General features: G+C 43.5%; 1 protein-coding gene across 1 annotated transcript; it reads right to left on the reverse strand.

Moving 5' to 3' along the window:
- Nucleotides 1-17,598: 17,598 nt before the first annotated feature.
- Nucleotides 17,599-25,363, reverse strand: LOC118399175 (transmembrane protein 178A-like). The gene is made up of 4 exons (XM_052475121.1): nt 24,647-25,363; nt 23,433-23,546; nt 18,750-18,887; nt 17,599-18,648 (listed from the first exon to the last, which is right to left on the reverse strand). Exons 1-4 carry the CDS (start codon nt 25,155-25,157, stop codon nt 18,395-18,397), a joined length of 1,017 nt encoding a protein of 338 aa, XP_052331081.1. The 5' UTR covers nt 25,158-25,363; the 3' UTR covers nt 17,599-18,394.
- Nucleotides 25,364-27,862: the final 2,499 nt, after the last annotated feature.

Raw genomic sequence — 27,862 nt, forward strand, 5'->3', positions numbered from 1 at the left:
TGAATGTGCAAGTAGAGATACTGGGGTGCAAAGGAGCAAGATAAATAAATAAATAGAGTATGGGGATTAGGTAGATTGGATGGGCTAATTTACAGATGAGCTATGTACAGGTGCAGTGATCTGTGAGCTGCTCTGCTAGTGAGGGAGGTAAGAGTCTCCAGCTTCAGTGATTTTTGCAGTTCATTCCAGTCATTGGCAGCAGAGAACTGGAAGGAAAGGCGACCAAAGTAAGAATTGGCTTTGGGGGTGACCAGTGAGATATACCTGCTGGAGCGCCTGCTACAGGTGGGTGCTGCTATGGTGACCAGTGAGCTGAGATAAGGCAGGGCTTTATCTAGCAGAGACTTGTAGATGACCTGGAGCCAGTGGGTTTGATGACAAGTATGAAGCAAGGGCCAGCCAACGAGAGCATTCAGGTCGCATTGGTGGATAGTATATGGGGCTTTGGTGACAAAATGGATGGCACTGTGATAGACTGCATCCAATTTGTTAAGTAGAGTGTTGGGAGCTATTTTATAAATAACATCGCCAAAGTCGGTAGGATGGTCAGTTTTACGAGAGTATGTTTGGCAGCATGAGTAAAGGATGCTTTGTTGCGAAATAGGAAGTCAATTCTATATTTAATTTGGATTGGAGATGTTTAATGTGAGTCTGGAAGGAGAGTTTACAGTCTAACCAGATACCTAGGTACATATTCTAAGTCAGAACCGTCCAGAATAGTGATGCTGGACGGGCATGCAGGTGCGGGCAGCGATCGTTTGAAGATGCATGCATTTAGTTTTACTTGCACTTAAGAGCAGTTGGAGGCCACGGAAGGAGAGTTGTATGGCATTGAAGCTCGTCTGGAGGTTAGTTAACAGTGTCCAAAGAAGGGCCAGAGGTATACAGAATGGTGTCGTCTGCGTAGAGATGGATCAAAGAATCACCAGCAGCAAGAGCGACATCATTGACGTATACAGAGAAGAGAGTCGGCCCGAGAATTGAACCCTGTGACACCCCCATAGAGACTGCCAGAGGTCCGGACAACAGGCCATCCAATTTGACACACTGAACTCTATCAGAGAAGTAGTTGGTGAACCAGGCAAGGCAGTCATTTGAGAAACCAAGGCTGTTAAGTCTGCCAATAAGAATTTTGTGATTGACGGAGTCGAAAGCCATAGCCAGGTTGATGAATATGGCTGCACAGTAATGTCTCTTATCGATGGCGGTTATGATATCTTTTAGGACCTTGAGAGTGGCTGAAGTGCACCGATGACCAGCTCTGAAACCAGATTGCATAGCAGAGAAGGTATGGTGTGATTCGAAATGGTCGGTAATCTGTTTGTTAACTTGGCTTTCGAAGACCTTAGAAAGGCAGGGTAGAATAGATATAGGTAGTAGCAGTTTGGGTCCAGATTGTCTCCTCCTTTGAAGAGGGGGATGACCGTAGCAGCTTTCCAATCTAAGCGAATCCCAGATGATATGAAAGAGAGGTTGAACAGGCTAGTAATAGGGGTTGCAAAATTTCGGCAGATCATTTTACTGGGTGACTTTTACTTGATTCATTTTCTATTAAGGTATCTTTACTTTTACTCAAGTATGAGTAAAAGTACACTATAGTGGATCAGAGCTGGCTTCAGACCACTCCCATCCCCTTTCTAAAGGAAATAGGAATTGTCCATAAGCACACAGACTCTACAAGCACGTCTGACCTCTGTTCTTCAAACCCTGGGTATGTTATTTAATGTGTGAAACACTGCTTTATTGACATCTTGAGAATCAGTATATCTAAAGCGAGAGAGAAAGAGGGGAAAAGAGAGAGAGAGAGAGACTGGGCTATGGGTCTTGTCTCTGAGGCTGAGCAACAGCTTGTGAAGGATAGGTTAGAACGAGGTTAGTAGAGAAGAGAGAGACACTAAATTGGTTGTAAATATCTCTCTGACCTCTGGCTCCTTTCCAGACTATTTTTAAATGGCTCTGGTCCAACCTCTCCTTAAAAAGCCCAATCTAGAACCCTCCTCACTGAGTAATTATAAACTTCCTTTTTCATACAAGATTTTAGAAAAGTTGTTTTCAAGCAATTGGTGGCTAATTTGATTATCAACAACTTATTAAAACAATTCCAGTCAGGCTCACTTCACAGCACGGAATCTGCTTTATTGAAAGTCAGTGACCTTCTTCTGTTGGCTGCCGATGCTGGTGAATACTATATTCTAGTTATTTTGGATCTCAGTGCCACGTTTGATACTATCGACCATAACATCCTTGTTGACTGACTGGAGAGGTAGGTGGGAATCTCTGGTGTTGTCCTCGATTGGTTCAGGTCATATATATGTGGCAGACATTTCTCAGTGAGCATAGGTGTGGTTCAGTATCATCCCCAGAACCTATTCACTATGGTGCCCTTTAGGGGTCAATTCTAGGCCCCATCCTTTTTTCCCTGTACATGCTTCCACTTGGTGACAATCCACAAGCATAACATTCAGTTTCACTGCTATATGGACGACATGCAGCTTTATTTACCAATCAGGCACACTGACCAAGCTAGCGTAGCTACCCTTCACAACTGTCTTGCTGACATCAAATGTTAGATGTGAAATGTTAATTTTAAGAAATCTCAATGATAAGAAATCAGAGATTGTTTTATTTGGCCCCCACCTTGCTGAACCCAGATTGGAAATAACCTTTGTCATTTGTCCACCTTGGTATATTCTTTGACCCTGACCTAAGCCTCGAGCTGCATGTAAAGAAGCTTGTCCAGTCCTGCTTTTATCATCTAAGAAATATAGATTAAGTCAAGTATTTTATATCAGTCACTGATCTGGAGAGTGTTATGCCTTTAGATGTTCAATTGGGTTCAAGTCCAGGCTCTGGCTGTGCCACTCATGGACATTTTCATAGACTTGTCCCGAAGCCAGTCCTGCATTGGCTTGGATGTGCACTTCGGGTTGTTGTCCTGTTGGAAGGTGAACCTTCGCCCCAGTCTGAGGTCTGAAGCACTCTGGAGCAGGTTTTCATCAAGGATCTCTCTGTACTTTGCTCCGTTCATCTTTCCCTCGATCCTGACTAGTCTCCGAGTCCCTGCCGCTGAAAAACAACCCCAAGAGCATGTTGCTGCCACCACCATGCCTTCAACTGAAATGTGTCTTCCACATTTAACCATAATCACAGAGGTGCGGGGGGGGCTGCCTTAATCAACATACACGTCTTCAACACCCGGGGAAGAGTGAGTTAAATGCCTTGCTCAGGGGCAGAACCTTGTCAGCTCAGGGATTCGATCCAGCAACCTTTTGGTTACTGGCCCAACGAATTAAGTGTAATGTTGGAGAATAAGTGTCACGCCCTGGTCAAAGTATTTTGTGTTTATCTTCATGTATTGGGTCAGGCCAGGGTGTGGCATGGGTTTTTGTATGTGGTGTGTATATATTGGGATTGTAGCTAGTGGGGTGATCGAGCAAAGTCTATGGCTGTCTGGAGTGGTTCTCAATCAGAGGCAGGTGTTTATCGTTGTCTCTGATTGGGAACCATATTTAGGCAGCCATATTCTTTGAGTTTGTCGTGGGTGATTGTCCTTAGTGTCCTTGTTCCTGTCTATGTGTTAGTGTACACACGTATAGGCTGTTTTGGTTTTCGTTACGTTTTTTGTAGTGTTTGTATTTAGATATGTGTTACGTTTGTTTATTAAATTATGGATCGCAATCTACACGCTGCATTTTGGTCCGACTCTCCTTCACCACAAGAGAACCGTTACAATAAGGCTCAGAGCGAACAGAAAATGAATTGGTGTATATGGCCCCTTGGTGCCCAGTTAGGCATACAATACAGGCGCCATAGATATTATTAACTGGTCATCAAATTGGCAGATTAATTAATCAGTCAAACGATGTCAAGATGGTAAAAAAATCTCACTCAGACTTAATTTTCACGTAACAGTGCATAAATATTTTCCAACTAACATGCAGTAATTGGCTGTGGTGATGAAGTTGTATACTTGCACTGTTGTTTCCTTATAGCAACTCTCCCAGTTAATATTCAGTACTTTCCAGTCCCTTCTTTGCTTTATGGGACATAGAGAATAAAAACACAATGCATCTCAATAGATCATGCCGTTCTAAGGATGGTCTGCCATTTAAACAATGTAGCATTTGACCATGAGAATGAAGCTAATTATTTCAAATGGCAGCTTATGTAAGAGTATCAATGTTTCGTTTCTACATGGATACATCCAATATTATGCACTGATGAAGTCTGCAATTTAAATAGAAAGAGAAAGAACTGGGAGTAAAAACATGCAGAGATGTCAGCCTAGATTTCAAATTCAAAATGTTCTTCAAATAGAACATGACTTCATGACATGAGCATTAGAGTTTTTTTCTGAATTGAAATGAGATTTTGTTTGCTCCAGTGATTCTGTCTCCAAAAATGGTTTCCCTTCAATGACAACAATATGATAACTATGACAACCCATTGTCACATGGTGGTCCTGCGTGGCTCAATAGGTAGAGCATGTAGCTTGGGTTCGATTTCCGCTGGGGCCACCCATAGGTAAAATGTATGCATGCATGACTGAAAGTCACTATGGATAAAAGCGTCTGCCAAAGGGCATTATTATTATTATTGTTATATTGTTATATTGTTATTATTGTTATATATTATTTACAGGGCCCAGAAAGATACAAGTTCAAGTCAACTACTCTCTAACAGGGGCCTTAGTCAGACATTTTTAAGGAAAAAATAGGGCTATTCCTCAGTGAATCACTTTGGTTGAACTGGAACTCATTCTGTCAAATGTTCATCTTACAATAACGTTATACAATGTCATTAGCCCATAAATTACAGGGTTGCTCTTCCTGTCAGTGTTGAGGGATTTTATAGCAACAAGGATCCTTCGATTCTACGAAGCAACACTTTTTGAGGGGTCTTTCAATCTAATTGTGTTCATTCAATCTAATGCACAGGTCAGAAGTATGGAAGTAGGCCTGCATATTTAAATTAAATGTCAGAGAGATGACAAAGCATTAATATGCAAATATCTCTTCAGAATGTCAGTGGAACACAAAGCAAGATTAATGATGAAAAGAGTTGAAAAGATGAAGAGAAAGTTCCCCCCAATTAATCACGGCTTTCAATGCCAGAGCCTGAATGGAAACGTATTTGCAGTACATCCAATTTAGTATTGATTTTTACATTTCAAATGTAACCTTTATTTAACTAGGCAAGTCAGTTAAGAACAAATTATTATTTACAATGACGGCATTTTATTTGAAAGCCATCTATGTCAAGCATGAGCAACTCGAAAACATTTTTTATATTTAAAGGATGACACAAATAAATGTATGCGCTATATCCTTTTTTCCCCTCACTTTTAACCCAATTCTCAGTTGTTGTTGAGGCTCTTTTGTAGCGCACGAGCGACCTCTGCTGGTCATATTTTAAATAATGAGCACCAAGCTGCTTTCTCTTGTGTTCCCCTGTAAACAAAACAACTTGGTAGCCCATGGAGGTGCTGTCGATCAGAAATGTCCCGTGCGAGAGGCAGGTTGAGGTTTCCAGGGTTAAAGTAGTGCAGAAGTTGTCATATGCTGAGGCAGTGAAGAAAGTAGAGGAATATGGGTTAAGCCGGAGGGATCCTGAGAGGAGTGGTGTGAGTAGTAGATCTGTACCGGAAACAGCGGGAGGGATCCTGAGAGGAGTGGTGTGAGTAGTAGATCTGTACCGGAAACAGAGGGAGGGATCCTGAGAGGAGTGGTGTGAGTAGTAGATCTGTACCGGAAACAGAGGGAGGGATCCTGAGAGGAGTGGTGTGAGTAGTAGATCTGTACCGGAAACAGCGGGAGGGATCCTGAGAGGAGTGGTGTGAGTAGTAGATCTGTACCGGAAACAGAGGGAGGGATCCTGAGAGGAGTGGTGTGAGTAGTAGATCTGTACCGGAAACAGCGGGAGGGATCCTGAGAGGAGTGGTGTGAGTAGTAGATCTGTACCGGAAACAGAGGGAGGGATCCTGAGAGGAGTGGTGTGAGTAGTAGATCTGTACCGGAAACAGAGGGATAACCCAAACAAGTGATATTTGATTCAGTAAGATTGGATTTTTAGCATTAATAGCAATGGTTATCAACTGTACTGCAGGGATGGAACGTAAATAGCATAAAATTGAGGTTGTGGTGGCAGCTACAGAGGTATTTGGGTGTGAAAGACTTGACATCAGAAGAGTTACAGGGTGTGTTAAGTGGGGGTCAAATCAAATTTTATTGGTCACATACACATGGTATGCAGATGTTAATGTGAGTGTAGTGAAATTCTTGTGCTACTAGTTCCGAAAGTGCAGTAACATCTAACAAGTAATCTAACAAATGTACAACAGCTACCTTATACACACAAATGTAAATGGATGAATAAGAATATGTACATATAAATATATGGATGAGTGATGGCCGTGCGGTGTGGTGTTATTTGAAGGGACTAGTGATAGCTTTATTAAATCCATTTATAAAATGTATTAAAGTGGCCAGATATTTGAGTCTGTATGCTGGCAGCAGACACTATGTTATTGATGGTAGTTTAACAGTGATGGTCTTGAGATAGAAGCTATTTTTCAGTCTCTGTCCCAGCTTTGATGCACTGACCTCACCTTCTGGATGATAGCGGGGAGAACAGGCAGTGGCTCGGGTGGTTGTTGTCCTTGATGATCTCTTTGGCCTTCCTGTGACATCGGGTGCTCTAGGTGTCCTGGAGGGCAGGTCGTTTGTGCAGACCGCACTACCCTCTGGAGAGCCTTACGGTTGTGGGTGGAGCAGTTGTCGTACCAGGCGGCGATACAGCCCGACAGGATGCTCTCGGTTGTGCATTTGTAAAAGTTTGAATGTTTTAGGTGACAAGCAAATTTCTTCAGCCTCTTGAGGTTGAAGAGGCGCTGTTGCGCCTTCTTCATGTCTGTGTTTGTGGACCATTTCAGTTTGTCCGTGATGTGTACGCCAAGGAACTTAACATTTTCCCCCTTCTCCACTGCTCTACCGTCAATGGGGATGCTCCCTCTGCTGTTTCCTGAAGTCCACAATCATCTCCTTTGTTTTGTTGATGTTGAGTGAGAGGTTATTTTCCTGACACCCTACTCCGAGGGCCTTCACCTCCTCCCTGTAGGCCGTCTCATTGTTGTTGGTAATCAAGCCATCCTTTCAGGTTGATGACCTGGGGGAGGACTAAATATATTTAAATAGTGGTGTAGGGTAGTTATTAAAGTATAAGGGAGTTATACTTCAGTCTGGTAGGTAGCGGTAATGCAACATTTATTGGATGCAAACCTCCGTTAAACCTCATCAAAGAAGAAGAGATGCTGTTGGTTCTGAGTAGAGGGAGTACAGGTACGACCGGAAGTACCTTTTCCATAGCAGGTTAAGATCATTTACACAGCAGGTTAGGAAAAGGGTTAGCTAAAATGCTCTCCTAACCTGCTATGAAAAGTGTACTGGCATGGAGCTTTGAGTTGTACTTTTATAGCTTTCATAGCTTAGCATTTCTAAATTCGTCAGTATGAAAGACTCAACTTGTCAGTTGTATGTTCTACAGTACCGCCCGGAAGCACATGGAGTCTTTCCTGATTCAAGAGGTGGGGACCAAATTTGCAGCCAAACAAGATGTTAGTAGCTAGACAGTAGTCAAGCACCGGTGAGTAGGCTACAATATTAGACTAGCCAGTAATAATGTGCAAGTAATCTATGAAACACGAGCCAATAAAGTAAATAACTTCCTTTTCTGTAAAATGGTCCTCATCGAAGCAGTCGGCAATCTAGCTGGAAGCTTGGGCAACGACTGCACATCCGTATTGCGTAGGCTACTTGTAATAAAGCCAATTGTTAATCCTGGCTCGGGATTCATATTCTCTTCTTAACAAGTAATGACGACATGATTGAGTTATTCTTATCTTACACTTAAATGAATAATGTTGCTCAGGTGGATCACATCACTGGACAAGTGTTCTTCACCACCTCCATTGGAATAAAGCAAGTGAGGGATCTGAAACTGCAGAGGCTGTTTCTACTTCTAAAGCAACACTCGCCTCTCTGCCCATACAGATAGGCCTACCCAATGGAGGGATATGTATACTTTCTGATTGAAAGGAGGAAGCTGCAATGATATGTTTTGGACTTTTTACTGTCTTTCACAGTATTTCTTTTTCAGTCACTCTCATCTACAATAGCGTCTCAGATCCAGTTAAGGCTTATGGGTGATGGGAGTGACTGGACCAGAGCTGTGCTGTCATGGAGGCGCCTGCAGAGGGCGCCGATGATGAGAAGTGACTGTACCGCGAGGGTGGCCCTACCAGGGAGGAAGAGAAGGAGAAAGAGTTCTGTTGACCAAATGGAACACAGAAGCGGGCACTAGATGGAGACAGCGGAGGGTTTGGACTGAGCAGGGATCACATGTCATCAATAGAAGACTAGAAGTGGGAACTGTATTACATTATAGAAGGCAGCGGTGGTAGAAAGACATCCCTTAATCAAATGTTATTTGTCACATACACATGGTTAGCAGATGTTAATGCGACTGTAGCGAAATGCTTGTGCCTCTAGTTCCGACCATGCAGAAATATCTAACCTAACATCTAATCTAACCTAACAATTTCACAACAACTACCTTATACACACACGTATAAAGGAATGAATAAGAATATGTACGCAAAAACAGTGTTATTCAGAGTGAGCAGAGTACAGTGGAGCCCTGTCCAGACACTTCTCTCCCCAGGTATGTGCAACTTTACTTCTCATACACCAAGGGAACTTCACCGTATGACTTGCAAAATGTGTAGCAGCAGGTGTTAATTGTCTGGTAGGTTTAAGGATATTGTGTTTTTTTTATGTGGGTAGAGGTGTCTCTCTGTCTAGGATCTGAGTAGGATCATTGGAGCAGCAGCAAGGAGACAGATGAGCTGGAGAGCAGAGGAAACCGGATCTGGAGGTAATAGTAACCTTACATCATCTTAACATGGTCATAAGCATCATTGGATGATTACCACAACCTGTGAGGAGATTCTCATATTTATTTGCCTGTCCCTGCCAAGTGTCAAAGTATCAGGTCCATTGCACTAATCTGTAGTCATGCATGTAGACTTTACTGTGTATACAAAACATTAAGAACACCTGCTCCTTCCATGACACAGACTGACCAGGTGAAAGCTAGTATCCCTTATTGATGTCACTTGTTAAGTCCACTTCAATCAGTGTAGATGAAGTGAAGGAGAGAGGGTAACAAATATTTTTTAAGCCTTGAGACATTTGAGACGTGGATTGTGTATGTGTGCCATTCAGAGGGTGAATCGGCAAGACAAAAAATGTAAGTGCCTTTGAACAGGTTATGGTAGTAGGTGCCAGGCACACCAGTTTGTGTCAAGGACTGCAACACTGCTGGGTTTTTCAAACAACCGTTTCCTGTGTGTATCAAGAATGATCCACCACCCAAATGGCATCCAGCCAACTTGACACAACTGTGGGAAGCATTAGTCAACTGTGGAACATCCCTGTGGAACGCTTTCGACACCTTGTAGAGTCCATGCCCCGATGAATTGAGGCTGTTCTGAGAGCAGGGGGGTCGGGGGCTGTACAGTAGCGTGCTATAAATGACGGAGTTTAGGCTCTACGCTTCACAGCACTCTGTATGGGTTTTGACTGGCAACCAGTCTTACCTTGAGCACCTCATGCGACAAAAAGTTGCCCCATCCCTCCTGCTAACTGGGCAACTTTTGCAACTTTTTTTTGTCTTGAGTGAGGGAAATGCTGTAAATTCAGAGGACTCCATGTATTTAGAGAGATGATACGTTGAGAATTATAATACATTCCGCTTTGATGTCATACAAGCAACCCAAACACCCGCGAGGGAGTCTAAATGTGCACTCCACATTTCCATATCATAAAACTCAGTGTCAACGTTTATGATCACTATGTTTGATGTACAGTTACAAGATGACATGGTGTCATACCCTGGGTTGTTCTGATCTGAATTGTTTATCTATTGTGAAGAAACTTTGCTGCAGAACACGCACCTGTATGCACACATTACTTTTTTCTTTGTGCACAAATTACGATTTGTTTCTTTGAATTGCCTTGTGAAAGCCTAACACTGTAAGTTTTTTTTATGTATATATATATATAACATAGCTAGTCATGTTGATAATATAACAAGGTTTCAAATGATGCCCGTCTGACCCAGAATGTGATTTATATGTTTGTGATGCGTAAACAACAATAGTACTTGTGTGATGCGGGGTTGCATTCCAAACAAAACAACTACTACAAGTAGCTTTCTCTCTCTTGTTCCTCAACGGCTCAGCTAGGCGAGCTCAAAAAAGCACGTTATAGTTGAAGACTCTTCTTTGAGTCATAAAAGTGCATTGAAATGACTGAATTATACATTGGAGAGGTGTCTGTGGCAACTTGGAGTCCTCTCACTCAAACCCTTGTCATTTATTGTGTTATGTTGCACCTACCCACATTTTCCAGGAACATCAAATCAAAATGTATTTGTCACATGCGCAGAATGCAATGCAGAGTAAGAACATTTTTTTAAATCAAAAAAGAAATAGTCACACTATAAAATAACAAGGCTATATACAAGGAGTCAAGGTGCAGGGGTACGAAGGGTACATGGTAGTTGAGGTAATATGTACAATATGCGATGACCACTGGGTCCTCTCCTCAGGTTGGTGACATCATCAGAACGTGTTCTTGCCCTCTGTGTCGTCAACCATATTTAATATTTATGGTTTCGTTTTATTAATCTCTTCTAGTTGAGTATTTCTAATAGCGTATGGTTTCATCTAGCTCTTCAGGCTTCCTTTAGCCAACTGAAGCTATATGAAGACTATGAGATCCACTATAGCCTGGCCTTTCTGTCTGACATCGAGGTAGCTACCACAGGGCATGGAAGGAGTTTATGTGTTTCGTCTCATCTTTCTCTCTCTGAATATATTCCTCTCTTGATGTTTGGTCGTGTTCTGTGCTAACATCAAAAGGCCCAAACATCTTGTTCTCACGTCCTTCTCTTGGCCAGCTGTGTTCTGAATGTTTCCTCTCTACTCTCTCAATCAACCTGGCTCTTGTGTGATAGACCCAATGTGTGGAGTGGGAACTATCACGTGAGACTTCTGAGGAAAACCTTTACACAGATCCCCTTTGAATGTTATGTGGGATGCTTACGTTAGCTTTTTGTTGGTGCTGCATTGAGGGGAAGTAATTGACAGAAAAAAGTTGTAAACATGCTGACCCTTTTATAATTACATATATATGTATTTACACTTAAATACAGAGCAGTTGGAAAGTATTCAGTCCCTTTGACTTTTTCCACATTTTGTTTACGTTACAGCCTTATTCTAAAATGGATAGTTTTTTATACATTTTTGCAAATGTATTGAAAATAAAAAACAGAAATACCTTATTTACAAGAAGACTCAAGGCTGTAATCGCTGCCTAAGGTGCTTCAACAAAGTACAGATTAAAGGGTCTGAATACTTATGTAAATGTCATATTTCTTCACCAAAAGAAAGATGCCCAGGGTCCCTGCTCATCTGTGTGAACGTGCCTTAGGCATGCTGCAAGGAGGCTTAAGGACTGCAGATGTGGCCAGGGAAATAAATTGCCATGTCTGTACTGTGAGACACCTGAGACACCTGAGACCTCACTGCTACAGGGAGACAGGATGGACAGCTGATTGTCCTCGCAGTGGCAGACCACGTTTAACAACACCTGCACAGGAGCGGGACATCCGCACATCACACCTGTGGGACAGGTACAGGATGGTAACAACAATTGCCCGAGTTACACCAGGAATGCACAATCCCTCCATCCGTGCTCAGACTGTCCACAATAGGCTGAGAGAGGCTGGACTGAGGGCTTGTAGGCCTGTTGTAAGGCAGACATCACCAGCAACAACGTCGCCTATGGGCACAAACCCACCATCGCTGGACCAGACAGGACTCACAAAAAGTGCTCTGACGAGTCGCGGTTTTGTCTCACCAGGGGTGATGGTCGGATTTGCGTTTATCGTCGAAGGAATTAGCGTTACACCGAGGCCTGTACTCTGGAGCGGGATCGATTTGGAGGTGGAGGGTCCGTCATGGTCTGGGGCGGTGTGTCACCACATCATCGGGCGGAGCTTGTCGTTGCAGGCAATCTTAACACTATGCATTGCAGGGAAGACATCCTCCTCCCTCATGTGGTACCCTTCCTGCAGGCTCATCCTGACATGACCCTCCAGCATGACAATGCCACCAGCCATACTGCTCGTTCTGTGCGTGATTTCCTACAAGACAGGAATGTCAGTGTTCTGCCATGACCAGCGAAGAGCCCGGATCTCAATCCCATTTTGCACATCTAGGACCTGTTGGATCGGAGGGTGAGGGCTAGGGTTATTCCCCCAAGAATGTCTGGGAACTTGCAGGTGCCTTGGTGGAAGAGTGGAGTAACATCTCACAGCAAGGACTGGCAAATCTAGTGCAGTCCATTAGGAGGAGATGCACTGCAGTACTTAATGTAGCTGGTACTGACTGTTACTTTTGATTTTGACCCCCCTTTTGTTCAGGGACACATTCCATTTCTGTTAATCACATATCTGTGGAACTTGTTCAGTTTATGTCTCATTTGTTGAATCTTATGTTCATACAAATATGTTAAATTTTCTGAAAATAAACGCAGTTGACAGTGAGAGGATTTTACAAATGCGCTGTATGTATGACTTTATATCATTGTGGTTCATTCTGAAGTATGGAGATGAGATCAAATGTTTTAGTCGCTGTTTTCCTCATTTACTGTATGCATTATGATATTTGTTTACTCCCATGCAGTAAATTATTCTGTGTTAATTCCTCCTCATTTTCGTCCTACTGTATCTTTGAAGAGATTATACTTGGAAAGTTATTTTAATCAACTTAATATAGACTACAATAATAAGGAATTGCTTTACTGTTTTTTCTAACCTGCTTACTGAATAATCTTGAAGTGTTAGAAACAAAAAATACAATGAGTCAAAAACTCTGGACCTACTTTGGCATTAGTGAATCCAATCACTAAACAAAGTGTATCAAGTCAAAGTGCATAAGAAACGGTTCTGTAAAATAAGAAAACAAAACAAAATCCACTCGGTTTTCCTCGCTAACAGTTCACAATAACCTTGTCAAGAATACATCTTGTCTTTTTAACAAATAAATACTTACAATACTGTCCACGGGCCACGACAAATGTGCACACGTGGGACGGGTCATGTTCTCCCCTCTAGAATTTGAAAAATGATAAAACCCCATTTAATGTCATTATCACAGCAATGATAATATTTTCCCTCAAAACCGAAAATAAACTTTCATTTTGAAATGTAGCTCACACTTCAGATATCTTGTAAAACTCAACAACGTGTTTTCGAGAGTAACTTAATGCAACTAGCAGTAGCTAACAACCAACATCCGATTACAATCTGCAAACATCAAGTCTAATTTAATCATCCTAACTAAATATTACAAAGTGAACTGTTGTACATTGCAAAGGATGCTTAATATGTATAACTGTACAAAACTGCATTAAGAGTCATATTTACCCATACATTTCACGAGAAGCCACGATGGACCCCAAACATTCACAGGCGACTTGGCTGCTACCAACAAGACTCTCACTCTACATGCGATATCCAAGAATACCTTGCACGCATTATTTACTGATCTCTTAAAGGGACAGTGCCATCTAGTGGAAATAAACTAATACAGCTATGTGCTTTTACCACCTGGCTACATAAGTCTTTAACACTAGAACCGCCAATGGCCACTGACTTTTGATTTTGTAAATGTCCTCCTCCTCTGACTTTTCCTAAATGTTTGTATTTGACACTGCTCATTTGCCATAATTTTTGACTGTGGACCCGAAGCATAAAGAGAAGACGCGAATGATTCATGCGTAAAGGCACGAGTATAAGGGCACAATCAACCAATGACTGTTTTTATATCTTGTCATGCATACATTTACACAAATATTTCGTTATGCGATTAATCCTTTACAATTGTTCATCCATTGATGCTTTCGTTTAGGAATACAGCAAATAATTTCACCTGTGCACCTGGCTGGTTGTTATTATTATTATTATTATCATCTTTTTCATTTATACTTAGCTGTAACTGAACTTTATGAATTACTATTACTTAACTCTATTACTAATCGAATCTGCAAATAAAGCTGATCAAATTGATTACACTGTAATGTTTTTATTGTAAGGGAAACTAAAATAGGCTATAGGCGTATATACGTTTTTTCTAGGAATTATACAAAACATATAATCAATCTAACAAATAACTATTTTGTTGTGGTTCGTGTCCATTTAATATTTATTCCTGCAATTAATCATTTACAATAGTTTATGCACTATTTTTCAAGCATTTATTATCAAGCATGTTTGCGTGCCTTGCAGGTTGATATGTATATGCTAAAGAGGACGCCCGGCAACGTTCTCTACCGGGTCCTTATATGCTGAAAGGCCAGGCGGTTCTAGTGTTAACTAACTGTATTATCACTTATCCCAATTCCTGAAGGGCTCAAATAAACATTCAGGATACAGCAAAAGTTGAGAGGAATTGCTTATTGATTGATTAAAATCAACAAAATGCATGTGTGGGCGCTTGTGTTCTCCATGTGGGTGAGACCCTGGTTCTGCTGCTTAGTCCCCAGCTCTTCCTGCCTGCTGAAAAGAAAATCACACCCTCACACACTCAGGGAGAGGATACTGGGGTGGGGTTAGGAACTGATGTGGACCCCTCACTCACCCCAAGCTTTTTCCCCTTACGGAAGCCTTAAGGCTACCAAAGAGTGAGCCTGAGAGCTATGGACGCCCTCATCCACAAGTATGTCAAGATACAGACTGCTGCTAACACATACTCAAAACCTGCTTTGTGGATCCTGAGTGTGAATTTTTAGGAGATGGATACACTGGATTCAAGAGACACTCACACAGACTACTCATACAACACAGAAAATCATTGCATCATTTTGGCATGGTTAGAATTTGACCAACTTCTACTCTACTAGTTACCACGATATGAAGCTAAATGCATAAAAGTCATAGTATGTCAAACCCAGTTTTGGTAATACTTTTTATTTATGATTTCATTGACTTTGCAAATGGTTTGAGGAAATAATGCATCTTTCAAGAGTTCCTCAGTTTCTCTTCTCAGGAGGCGTATTCTGAAATTCTCCAACTCTATTTACCAATCAGACCGCATGATGCACATCCAACAAATATCCACTGTCTGGGGTTATGGCAAATGTTCATTGATAGTTTCAGTGGATGTATTCTGTAATCTAAGGTAAATACACTCAGATTAGGGTCCACCAGGATCGGGGTTCATATCCATTAATGAGGAAGATGTGGACTTGGATTTAGGTGCATATCCACCGAGGTTTGGTCTGTCTCCACTGCGATCAGGTTCATATCCATTGACGAGGGGAAGTCTTGACTTGGGTTTCGGCACATATGCACAGGGGTTTGGTCTGTGTCCATTGATAAGAGAACTAATGAATATCCACAGATGGGTTTCCTTACAGTTTTGGTTAGAGATCTGATAAGGCCTCTGCTATTCTAAGTATATTCTGATATACCCATTATAGTCAGAGTACATGTCCATGTCAGTTTTGGGCCACATCTTTCTAGAATTGTATATTCTTTTCTATAGTTACTTTCCTTTCAAATAACTGTTTTTGTCTGTCATTATAGATGATGTGCCAAGGCCTCTATCCCCCCCCCCCTCTCCAAGTTGTTTGACAATTACTTACATTTACACTGAATTCTGAGCATACATAAAAAATATGTGCAAAGGTAGCAGTAGGCTGAATCACAAACATAATCACATAAAGACCACAGAAAAAGCATGTGTAGTTAAGGTTTAGGTAGTTTGGATAAAAGCGTCTGCTAAATGGCATGTACAGTGAGCTCCAGAAGTATTGGGACAGTGACAGATGTTTTGTTTTGGTTCTGTACTCCAGCACTTTGGATTTGAAACGATACGCACACATATCATACCACCTCCCCTCTTATTGTAATGGTGAGAGGTTAGCATGTCTTGGTGGTATAATATGCGTGTCTAACTGCCTCACTCATCAATATTCAGGATTCATTCAGGATTATCAGTAATCATGGTAGCATTCACATGAATGTAGAAGTGTTTAGAAACATGTTCTCTTCTTATTTACAATAAAAGCCACCCCATAATGACACAATACATTATTTACCATTAATTTCTATTGGGCACAAAATAATCTGAAACACAACCAAAACAAATAGCAAATGCATCTGACAAATGTTGTAAAGCCACTAGCTTGATGTAGCCATTCCGTGCTATGAAAATGGGACCAAATACTTAACCTTTTCCTATTTGAATACACACTTATATTTGTCCCAATACTTTTGGTCTCATCCTTCTAGACCTATCGGCTGCCTTCGATACTGTGAACCATCAGATCCTCCTCTCCACCCTCTCCGAGTTGGGCATCTCCGGCGCGGCCCACGCTTGGATTGCGTCCTACCTGACAGGTCGCTCCTACCAGGTGGCGTGGCGAGAATCTGTCTCCTCACCACGCGCTCTCACCACTGGTGTCCCCCAGGGCTCTGTTCTAGGCCCTCTCTTATTCTCGCTATACACCAAGTCACTTGGCTCTGTCATAACCTCACATGGTTTCTCCTATCATTGCTATGCAGACGACACACAATTAATCTTCTCCTTTCCCCCTTCTGATGACCAGGTGGCGAATCGCATCTCTGCATGTCTGGCAGACATATCAGTGTGGATGACGGATCACCACCTCAAGCTGAACCTCAGCAAGACGGAGCTCCTCTTCCTCCCGGGAAGGACTGCCCGTTCCATGATCTCGCCATCACGGTTGACAACTCCATTGTGTCCTCCTCCCAGAGCGCTAAGAACCTTGGCGTGATCCTGGACAACACCCTGACGTTCTCAACTAACATCAAGGCGGTGTCCCGTTCCTGTAGGTTCATGCTCTACAACATCCGCAGAGTACGACCCTGCCTCACACAGGAAGCGGCGCAGGTCCTAATCCAGGCACTTGTCATCTCCCGTCTTGATTACTGCAACTCACTGTTGGCTGGGCTCCCTGCCTGTGCCATTAAACCCCTACAACTCATCCAGAACGCCGCAGCCCGTCTGGTGTTCAACCTTCCCAAGTTCTCTCACGTCACCCCGCTCCTCCGCTCTCTCCACTGGCTTCCAGTTGAAGCTCGCATCCGCTACAAGACCATGGTGCTTGCCTACGGAGCTGTGAGGGGAACGGCACCTCAGTACCTCCAGGCTCTGATCAGGCCCTACACCCAAACAAGGGCACTGCGTTCATCCACCTCTGGCCTGCTCGCCTCCCTACCACTGAGGAAGTACAGTTCCCGCTCAGCCCAGTCAAAACTGTTCGCTGCTCTGGCCCCCAATGGTGGAACAAACTCCCTCACGACGCCAGGACAGCGGAGTCAATCACCACCTTCCGGAGACACCTGAAACCCCACCTCTTCAAGGAATACCTAGGATAGGGTAAGTAAGGGTAAGTAATCCTTCTCACCCCCTTCTCCCCAAAAAAAAAAAAAAGATTTAGATGCAAGTGGCTGTTCCACTGGATGTCATAAGGTGTATGCACCAATTTGTAAGCCGCTCTGGATAAGAGCGTCTGCTAAATGACTTAAATGTAAATGTAAATGTCCCCTAAAATTGGGAGGGGGGGGCTATGTACAAAAAGTGCTGTAATTTCTAAACTGTTAACCCAATGTGGATGAAAATACCCTCAAATTAAAGCTTACAGTCTGCACTTTAGACTCATAGTCATTGTATACTTTCAAATCCAAAGTGCTGGAGTACAGAGCCAAAACAACAGATGTGTCACTGTCCCAATACTTTTGGAGCTCACTGTATATATTATGGTTCCATAATTCCAGGACGTTTTACTCCATGGATTTAGATGCAGGGTCTAGTGGAAGCATGGTTGACGCCGCAGTGTTTTCAGACTGAAAATGCAGGAGTCAGCATTGTCCCAGGCGCCTGCTGCAGCTGTCTATGGGTTAGTCAGCCAGGTGTCTGGGGGTGTTGGTTTGCAGGCCCTTGCTGCAGCTCAGAGTTGATGTGAAAGATTCAGTAAGAGGTGTGAAATGCTGTGAGGTTTCTGTCAGACTCAGTAAACACAGTAGACACAGACATCTTAGACTGCCTGTAGGCCATTGCTGAGGCTTGGTGTGTGTGTGTGTGTGTGTGTGTGTGTGTGTGTGTGTGTGTGTGTGTGTGTGTGTGTGTGTGTGTGTGTGTGTGTGTGTGTGTGTGTGTGTGTGTGTGTGTGTGTGTGTGTGTGTGTGTGGTGGGGTGGGGTAACACACAGCAAAATGTTTATCAAACGCAGTAAGGTGTGTGTCAAACACAGTCATTGGGGGCAGCCTTTCCCTTGCCCTGCTGGGCTTTGCTGTTGCTATGGCTGAGGATGGGGAAAGTGGTGCACAGGCATCCAGACGCCACTGTCAGCCCCAGACTGAGCCAGGCACAGAAGCTGGACCAGCTGTAGCCATGCTCCACGTCAGCGGGTAGCCCATAGATGAAGGGAGGGACCCTGGCCAGGTCGTAGGACACGTTGGCCGCGTAGGTACACAGGGAGATGGTGCAGAAGATCCCTGAGAAGGAAGAGGGACCCCAAGGAGAGGAGGAGAGTGTGTGTGAGAGAGAATCTGTGTTTATTTAAGAAAACGGTATCAGTAGGTGTGGTAAACTGTACCTGCCATGAGAAAGAGCAGCCCAGAGACATGCTGAGTGAGACTCTTCTCCCAGGCGAAGCTGACAGACGCCACGATGCAGCCACACAACAGAACGGCTGCTGCCATACCCAGAAACCCTGCTGTGATCCGCCGCAGATCTGATTCAAGGAAGAGGAGGGGAGAAGCGGGTGAGCACTTATGCAAGAGACACTGTTTCCCTCTCTGTAACCAGAAACTTTCAAATCTAGTGGCCCTATTTGGGTAGAGAAAATCCAGAAAATCACAATGTAGGATTTTTTATGAATTTATGTGCAAATTATGGTGGAAAATAAGTATTTGGTCAATAACAAAAGTTTATCTCAATACTTTGTTATATACCCTTTGTTGGCAATGACAGAGGCCAAAGTTTTCTGTAAGTCTTCACAAGGTTTTCACACACTGTTGCTGACGAATACGCTGATTCGGTGTGCGAGTTCATTAGAACGTGCGTCGAAGATGTCGTTCCCATAGCAACGATAAAAACATTCCCTAACCAGAAACCGTGGATTGATGGCAGCATTCGCGTGAAACTGAAAGCGCGAACCACTGCTTTTAATCAGGGCAAGGTGTCTGGCAACATGACCGAATACAAACAGTGCAGTTATTCCCTCCGCAAGGCTATTAAACAAGCTAAGCGTCAGTACAGAGACAAAGTGGAATCTCAATTCAATGGCTCAGACACAAGAGGCATGTGGCAGGGTCTACAGTCAATCACGGACTACAAGAAGAAACCCAGCCCAGTCACGGACCAGGATGTCTTGCTCCCAGGCAGACTAAATCACTTTTTTGCCCGCTTTGAGGACAATACAGTGCCACTGACACGGCCTGCAACGAAAACATGCGGTCTCTCCTTCACTGCAGCCGAGGTGAGTAAGACATTTAAACGTGTTAACCCTCGCAAGGCTGCAGGCCCAGACGGCATCCCCAGCCGCGCCCTCAGAGCATGCGCAGACCAGCTGGCCGGTGTGTTTACGGACATATTCAATCAATCCCTATACCAGTCTGCTGTTCCCACATGCTTCAAGAGGGCCACCATTGTTCCTGTTCCCAAGAAAGCTAAGGTAACTGAGCTAAACGACTACCGCCCCGTAGCACTCACTTCCGTCATCATGAAGTGCTTTGAGAGACTAGTCAAGGACCATATCACCTCCACCCTACCTGACACCCTAGACCCACTCCAATTTGCTTACCGCCCAAATAGGTCCACAGACGATGCAATCTCAACCACACTGCACACTGCCCTAACCCACCTGGACAAGAGGAATACCTATGTGAGAATGCTGTTCATCGACTACAGCTCGGCATTCAACACCATAGTACCCTCCAAGCTCGTCATCAAGCTCGAGACCCTGGGTCTCGACCCCGCCCTGTGCAACTGGGTACTGGACTTCCTGACGGGCCGCCCCCAGGTGGTGAGGGTAGGCAACAACATCTCCTCCCGCTGATCCTCAACACGGGGGCCCCACAAGGGTGCGTTCTGAGCCCTCTCCTGTACTCCCTGTTCACCCACGACTGCGTGGCCACGCACGCTCCAACTCAATCATCAAGTTTGCGGACGACACAACAGAGGTAGGCTTGATTACCAACAACGACGAGACGGCCTATAGGGAGGAGGTGAGGGCCCTCGGAGTGTGGTGTCAGGAAAATAACCTCACACTCAACGTCAACAAAACTAAGGAGATGATTGTGGACTTCAGGAAACAGCAGAGGGAACACCCCCCTATCCACATCGATGGAACATTAGTGGAGAGGGTAGCAAGTTTTAAGTTCCTCTGCATACACATCACAGACAAACTGAATTGGTCCACTCACACTGACAGCGTCGTGAAGAAGGCGCAGCAGCGCCTCTTCAACCTCAGGAGGCTGAAGAAATTCGGCTTGTCACCAAAAGCACTCACAAACTTCTACAGATGCACAATCGAGAGCATCCTGGCGGGCTGTATCACCGCCTGGTACGGCAACTGCTCCGCCCTCAACCGTAAGGCTCTCCAGAGGGTAGTGAGGTCTGCACAACGCATCACCGGGGGCAAACTACCTGCCCTCCAGGACACCTACACCACCCGATGTTACAGGAAGGCCATAAAGATCATCAAGGACATCAACCACCCGAACCACTGCCTGTTCACCCCGCTATCATCCAGAAGGCGAGGTCAGTACAGGTGCATCAAAGCTGGGACCGAGAGACTGAAAAACAGCTTCTATCTCAAGGCCATCAGACTGTTAAACAGCCACCACTAACATTAATAATAATAATAATATATGCCATTTGCAGACGCTTTTATCCAAAGCGACTTACAGTCATGTGTGCATACATTCTACATATGGGTGGTCCCGGGAATCGAACCCACTACCCTGGCGTTACAAGCGCCATGCTCTACCAACTGAGCTACAGAGTGGCTGCTGCCAACACCCTGTCATTGACACTGACCCAACTCCAGCCACTTTAAAAATGGGAATTGATGGGAAATGATGTAAATATATCACTAGCCACTTTAAACAATGCTACCTTATATAATGTTACTTACCCTACATTATTCATCTCATATGCATACGTATATATTGTACTCTACATCATCGACTGCATCCTTATGTAATACATGTATCACTAGCCACTTTAACTATGCCACTTTGTTTACTTTGTCTACATACTCATCTCATATGTATATACTGTACTCGATACCATCTACTGTATGCTGCTCTGTACCATCACTCATTCATATATCCTTATGTACATATTCTTTATCCCCTTACACTGTGTATAAGACAGTAGTTTTGGAATTGTTAGTTAGATTACTTGTTGGTTATCACTGCATTGTCGGAACTAGAAGCACAAGCATTTCGCTACACTCGCATTAACATCTGCTAACCATGTGTATGTGACAAATAAAAATTTATTTGATTTGATTTGGTATTTTGGCCCATTCCTCCATGCAGATCTCCTCTAGAGCAGTGATGTTTTGGGACTGTTGCTGGGCAACACGGACTTTCAACTCCCTCCAAAGATTTTCTATAGGGTTGAGATCTGGAGACTGGCTAGGCCACTCCAGGACCTTGAAATGCTTCTTACGAAGCCACCCCTTCGTTGCCTGGGCGGTGTGTTTGGGATCATTGTCATGCTGAAAGACCCAGCCACGTTTCATCTTCAATGCCCTTGCTGATGGAAGGAGGTTTTCACTCAAAATACTCACTCACGATACATGGCCCCATTCATTCTTTCCTTTACACGGATCAGTCGTCCTGTTCCCTTTGCAGAAAAACAGCCCCAAAGCATGATGTTTCCCCCCCCATGCTTCATAGTAGGTATGGTGTTCTTTGGATGCAACTCAGCATTCTTTATCCTCCAAACACAACGAGTTGAGTTTTTACCAAAGAGTTATATTTTGGTTTCATCTGACCATATGACATTCTCCCAATCTTCTTCTGGATCATCCAAATGCTCTCTAGCAAACTTCAGACGGGCCTGGACATGTACTGGCTTAAGCAGGGGGACACGTCTGGCACTGCAGGATTTGAGTCCCTGGCGGCGTAGTATGTTACTGATGGTAGGCTTTGTTACTGTGTTTATTTAAGAAAACGGTATCAGTAGGTGTGGTAAACTGTACCTGCCATGAGAAAGAGCAGCCCAGAGACATGCTGAGTGAGACTCTTCTCCTGGACATGTACTGGCTTAAGCAGGGGGACACGTCTGGCACTGCAGGATTTGAGTCCCTGGCGGCGTAGTGTATTACTGATGGTAGGCTTTGTTACTTTGGTCCCAGCTCTCTGAAGGTCAATCACTAGGTCCCCCTGTGTGGTTCTGGGATTTTTGCTCACCGTTCTTGTGATCATTTTGACCCCACGGGGTGAGATCTTGCGTGGAGCCCCAGATCGAGGGAGATTAGCAGTGGTCTTTTATGTCTTCCATTTCCTAATAATTGCTCCCACAGTTGATTTCTTTAAACCAAGCTGCTTACCTATTGCAGTTTCAGTCTTCCCAGCCTGGTGCAGGTCTACAATTTTGTTTACATTTACATTTTGTTTCTGGTGTCCTTTGACAGCTCTTTGGTCTTGGCCATAGTGGAGTTTGGAGTGTGACTGTTTGAGGTTGTGGACATGTGTCTTTTATACTGATAACAAGTTCAAACAGGTGCCATTAATACAGGTAACCAGTGGAGGACAAAGGAGCCTCTTAAAGAAGAAGTTACAGGTCTGTAAGAGCCAGAAGGCTTGCTTGTTTGTAGGTGACCAAATACTTATTTTCCACCATAATTTGCAAATAAATTCATTAAAAATCCTACAATGTGATTTTCTGGATTCTTTTTCTCATTTTGTCTGTCATAGTTGAAGTGTACCTATGAGGAAAATTACAGGCCTCACATCTTTTTAAGTGGGAGAACTTGCACAATTGGTGGCTGGCTAAATACTTTTTTGCCCCACTGTATATATATATGAATACATTTTTTTTTTGGGGGGGGGGGTTAAAGTATACATGACTAAAGTTATGATCGATTGCCATAGATTGAAGATTATGGTAACTTTGGTAAATTGCTAAATGTAATTAATGTAAATTAACATATGCCCTCCTTTTTGAATGGACGGTAGTAGGAGAGTAATAGGTGTCTGGATTATTCATTTAATGAAAGGCTCATTGGGGAATATCTTTCATAATGAGAAAATGTGTATACGTAAGAGGTGCCACTCATCCTGCTGAATGGTGCGGGTCAGGTTGAGCGGGATGTTGCGGAGCCGGATGGGCTGGGAGAAATGGTACTTGATGGTGATGCATCGCTGGGCTATACCTGCATAGAGACAAGAACTTTTGTGAACATAACGAGTAGCAGAAAAGGGCAAGTGTTTCTCAAGGAGACTTGTCTTGAGAAAAGTGGCTGGTAAGTATTCATTTATAGAGTGGACACCCCTGTTTCATGAACATACTTCATAATAAGGTTTTCGAGGCTGTAAATGTGTATTCTGCCTATATCTCTGATGGGTAACAAAAAGGGGTTTCATTGTTTAAGTGATGTAATATTGTCCTCTTTCTCAGAGGCAGCAAAGAAGACTAACTATGGCAGGGATCTGACCTGCTCCCCTTCCACAAATACTATAGCTCTACCAATATTACAAAAAGTTGTCCTAATAACATTTTCGTTTTCACTTGCTATATTAATTGGACAACAACATTTTGACTTGAGAATCCGAGCTTTTGACTTTAGCGCGTCTATGGATTTAGTACATACGGAATTAATCACATATATTGATGCCACTTTCCATCCTCATGCAAATGATATGGATCATAGGAATATAATAGTTGATATTTAACACGCAACGCTCCCTCGTTGCCTGGAGTGTGAAGTGCATACTGGGCTCGCATGGTGGAAATAACTTTCGTGTCAGGTCAATGTTAACAACGTTGATTTTCTGTCGGATGCAGTTTAAAACTGATCAGACCAGAGGTTCTTTTGAGGACTGTATGATTGACACACGCAAGCGCGCATGCAACCTGCCTATCGTTATAGACAGAACTTTGCACGCCCATGGTTTACAGATAGGCTAGACCCACACATCTCCCCGAGGACAACATGATAGTTTAGAACACGTTTTGAAGCTACACCTGTTGTTTGCACACACTGAAATAACAACTAAAACAACTTTACATCTTGAGTTATGATGGGTTAAGTCAGTTGTACTAAGCTCATGAGTTTATTATTCAAGGGTCAGTGGATGTATTATCTAATTCATTGAAAGACCATTAAACAGCAGTGCATATGACGGAATATAACTTTTTAAGCATTTACATATAGGCCTACCATTGCCAGATGTTTAGGCCTATATCTCCAAGGGATGCGGTTTCACTGCACCGCACTGGACCCCGGGTCAAATTCCCCACAGCATCTCTTACCCTTGGCAATGAGGTTGTCGATGTCCCTGTCCTTTCCTAGATAATAACATTTCCTCCAAAGTCCAGAGTAAGTGGAGAATAGAGGCCGCCCGCATTCCGTTTCTAAAATTCCCATTCCCAAAATGGACCTCCAGTTTTCCAGGAGCTCCTCCTCTCTACTCCCGACGTGGATCGCCCGGAGCAGCGCCTGGTTCCTCCGAGGATTGCTGCTGTCCATCAGGGGCAGGTGATAGATAGGCATCCGCCGGTTCTTCTGGTCGTTGGCGTCCGGCCCGAACTGGTCGCAGTTCTGCCTGTGCTGTGTGGTGTCCGTCTCGTACCAGTGGTCGGTCATGATAGCGGCGATGAGAAGTGCCAGAGATGCCAGGCTCATGGACAAACTGATGGCCGTCACCAAGGTCTGTTTCTCCATCTTGTCGGCATTAACATTTGAAGATTCGGTCAGGGAAGTATCCGTCACTCCGTCCACTTCACTCCTCCATATCAACACGGGCTTGCAGGGCTTCATCATTTTCTACATGATGCCGAAAAGGCTGTAAGGTCCTGGCATCTCCGGCTGGGTGCAGGCACAAGAATAACCTACCCGTGTTCCGCCACAAGAATAACCTACCCGTGTTCCTGTTCTCCCACTTTGTCGATTCCCTTACTTCGGTATATCCTATAAACATGGGATGAAGAGGTGTGTGTGCGTATATATGTAATCCTGTGCGCGGGCGAGTCTTGTGCGCTTCTGATTTCTAGGCTTGCGTTAATAAGAAAAAGAGGCGCGGTGCACAGAGTGCGCGATAAATGTCAAAGCTGTCATGCTCTCCTGTCAGTGCAGCTGCTTGTGTCATTACCAATAGACGTCCCTGTGGCATGAAAATTATGATATTTATAACAATAATACTACTGATGATGATTATTGTTATTACAGCCTATTTAAAAAGGGTCAATCTGCGATTGTAGGCTACATCCGTTTTTTAAACTTTTTAAATAAATTAAATTTAGGCTACCCATTGATTCTTGAAGAATATAACTACCTCACCAGCTTACAAAATGTGTGTACCCCATCATAACACAAAATATACGCTTATTTTTAAGCTACTCAATTGTTTTTAAACAATTCTAAACAAACAGCTTCAAATCATTTTTAAAACGATCATTTTCTTCTCAAAGTTAAGCGCTTGCATCCATATAGATATGTATGAATTTGAGAATGGTACAATTTCTACAGCCCCAACCCTCAGCTGTTTACCATAACGGGGTCGGGTTTATCACTTTGTAATTGCATGAGCTTCAGATTGCCACTTTAATAGCAATAATGTAATTTTGGGGGGTCACTATCATAACTTGTTTTCATCAAGCCTTCAGATATTTCATAGTTGAAGCACAGAACAACACTTCATCATAGTGCATTAAAATAGAAGGGTAGGTTATTTTATGATAAACAGGATTTTCTGGATTTGTCAGATCAATGATACTGCAAAATGGCATTGTGCAGAGACAGCTCCTTTCCAGTCCGCTGCATCAGCAGGCAGGGCATTGAGCGATATGGGGACATGGACATCTCTGGGCATGGAGCACAGAGGAAGTGCTTATGAAGATGTATTATAACACATATATATTTGGTTTCTCATTCAATGGGAGTTGGTGATAAGCACTCAGCAGGGCCCAGTGTATCAACCCGGCCCTCTGTAAAGTAAGGGCAAGTCTATGTAGCCTACATCATTAGGGAGTGGAAGTTCAATACATCTTTCTTTCTGAGCTCTCTTTAATCAACATTTACCCTGAGCTTGACTTTCACCTTGTTACCCCTCCATCTTTTTCTTTTCTCTCTCTCTCTCGCCCAGTTTGTGTGGGTGCACTAACTCAACTCAAATCAAATCAAATTTATTTATATAGCCCTTCGTACATCAGCTGATATCTCAAAGTGCTGTACAGAAACCCAGCCTAAAACCCCAAACAGCAAGCAATGCAGGTGTAGAAGCACGGTGGCTAGGAAAAACTCCATAGAAAGGCCAAAACCTAGGAAGAAACCTAGAGAGGAACCAGGCTATGTGGGGTGGCCAGTCCTCTTCTGGCTGTTCCGGGTGGAGATTATAACAGAACATGGCCAAGATGTTCAAATGTTCATAAATGACCAGCATGGTCGAATAATAATAAGGCAGAACAGTTGAAACTGGAGCAGCAGCACAGTCAGGTGGACTGGGGACAGCAAGGAGTCATCATGTCAGGTAGTCCTGGGGCACGGTTTATCCTTTCCCTGCTATGTTGAACAACCATCCATTAAATAAAAGGCTGGATTCCTGCCCAGAGTATTCAGCAGAAATAAACTACTCCAGCTATTAGGTATAACATTTGAGGATATTTACTCTTCCCTGTTGTTGTGTTGATTGAGACAGGCAGACATGTAAAATGAAAGCTTTCCTTGCATTTGTAGAGTTGCATAATTAAAAGATAATGTACTCTAATTACAAAATTGTAAAAGCAACTATGGAGTGTGTTGGCAAGCAGCTTCAGTGACAGTCCTACACAAGGCTATTGTCACGACTTCTGCCGAAGTCGTTGCCTCTCCTTGTTCGGGCGGTGCTCGGCGTTCGACGTCACCGGTCTTCTAGCCATCATTGATCCTTTTTTCATTTTCCATTGGTTTTGTCTTGTCTTCGCACACACCTGTTTTCTATCCCATTCATTACCTGTTGTGTATTTAACCCTCTGTTTCCCCCTCATGTCTTTATCAGAGATTGTTTTATTGTCAGTGTAGTGTGTTTGTTGTATTAGGTGAGCGTCAGGTCCTCGTACCCATGTTTGTTTGTTTGTTTGTTTATATACGTTTAGTGTTATGGAGCATACTCCGTGGACTTTATTAAAAGACTCCATTTTACACTCCATTTGACTCTCCTGCGCCTGACTTCCCTGACACCTATTACACCTATGCATGACAGCTATTCCTCCACCTGTCACGTTCTGACCTTTATTTCCTTTGTTTTGTCATTATTTAGTATGGTCAGGGCGTGAATTGAGTGGGCAGTCTATTTTTGTTTTTCTATGTTTTGGGGTATTTCTATGTTTCGGCCTAGTATGGTTCTCAATCAGAGGCAGGTGTCATTAGTTGTCTCTGATTAAGAATCATACTTAGGTAGCCTGGGTTTCACTGTGTGTTTGTGGGTGATTGTTCCTGTCTCTGTGTTTTGCACCAGATAGGGCTGTTTTTGGTTTTCCACGTTTATTGTT

The sequence above is a fragment of the Oncorhynchus keta genome, chromosome 2 (assembly GCF_023373465.1).
Source record: "Oncorhynchus keta strain PuntledgeMale-10-30-2019 chromosome 2, Oket_V2, whole genome shotgun sequence".
In the NCBI taxonomy this organism is placed as follows: Eukaryota; Metazoa; Chordata; class Actinopteri; order Salmoniformes; family Salmonidae; genus Oncorhynchus; species Oncorhynchus keta.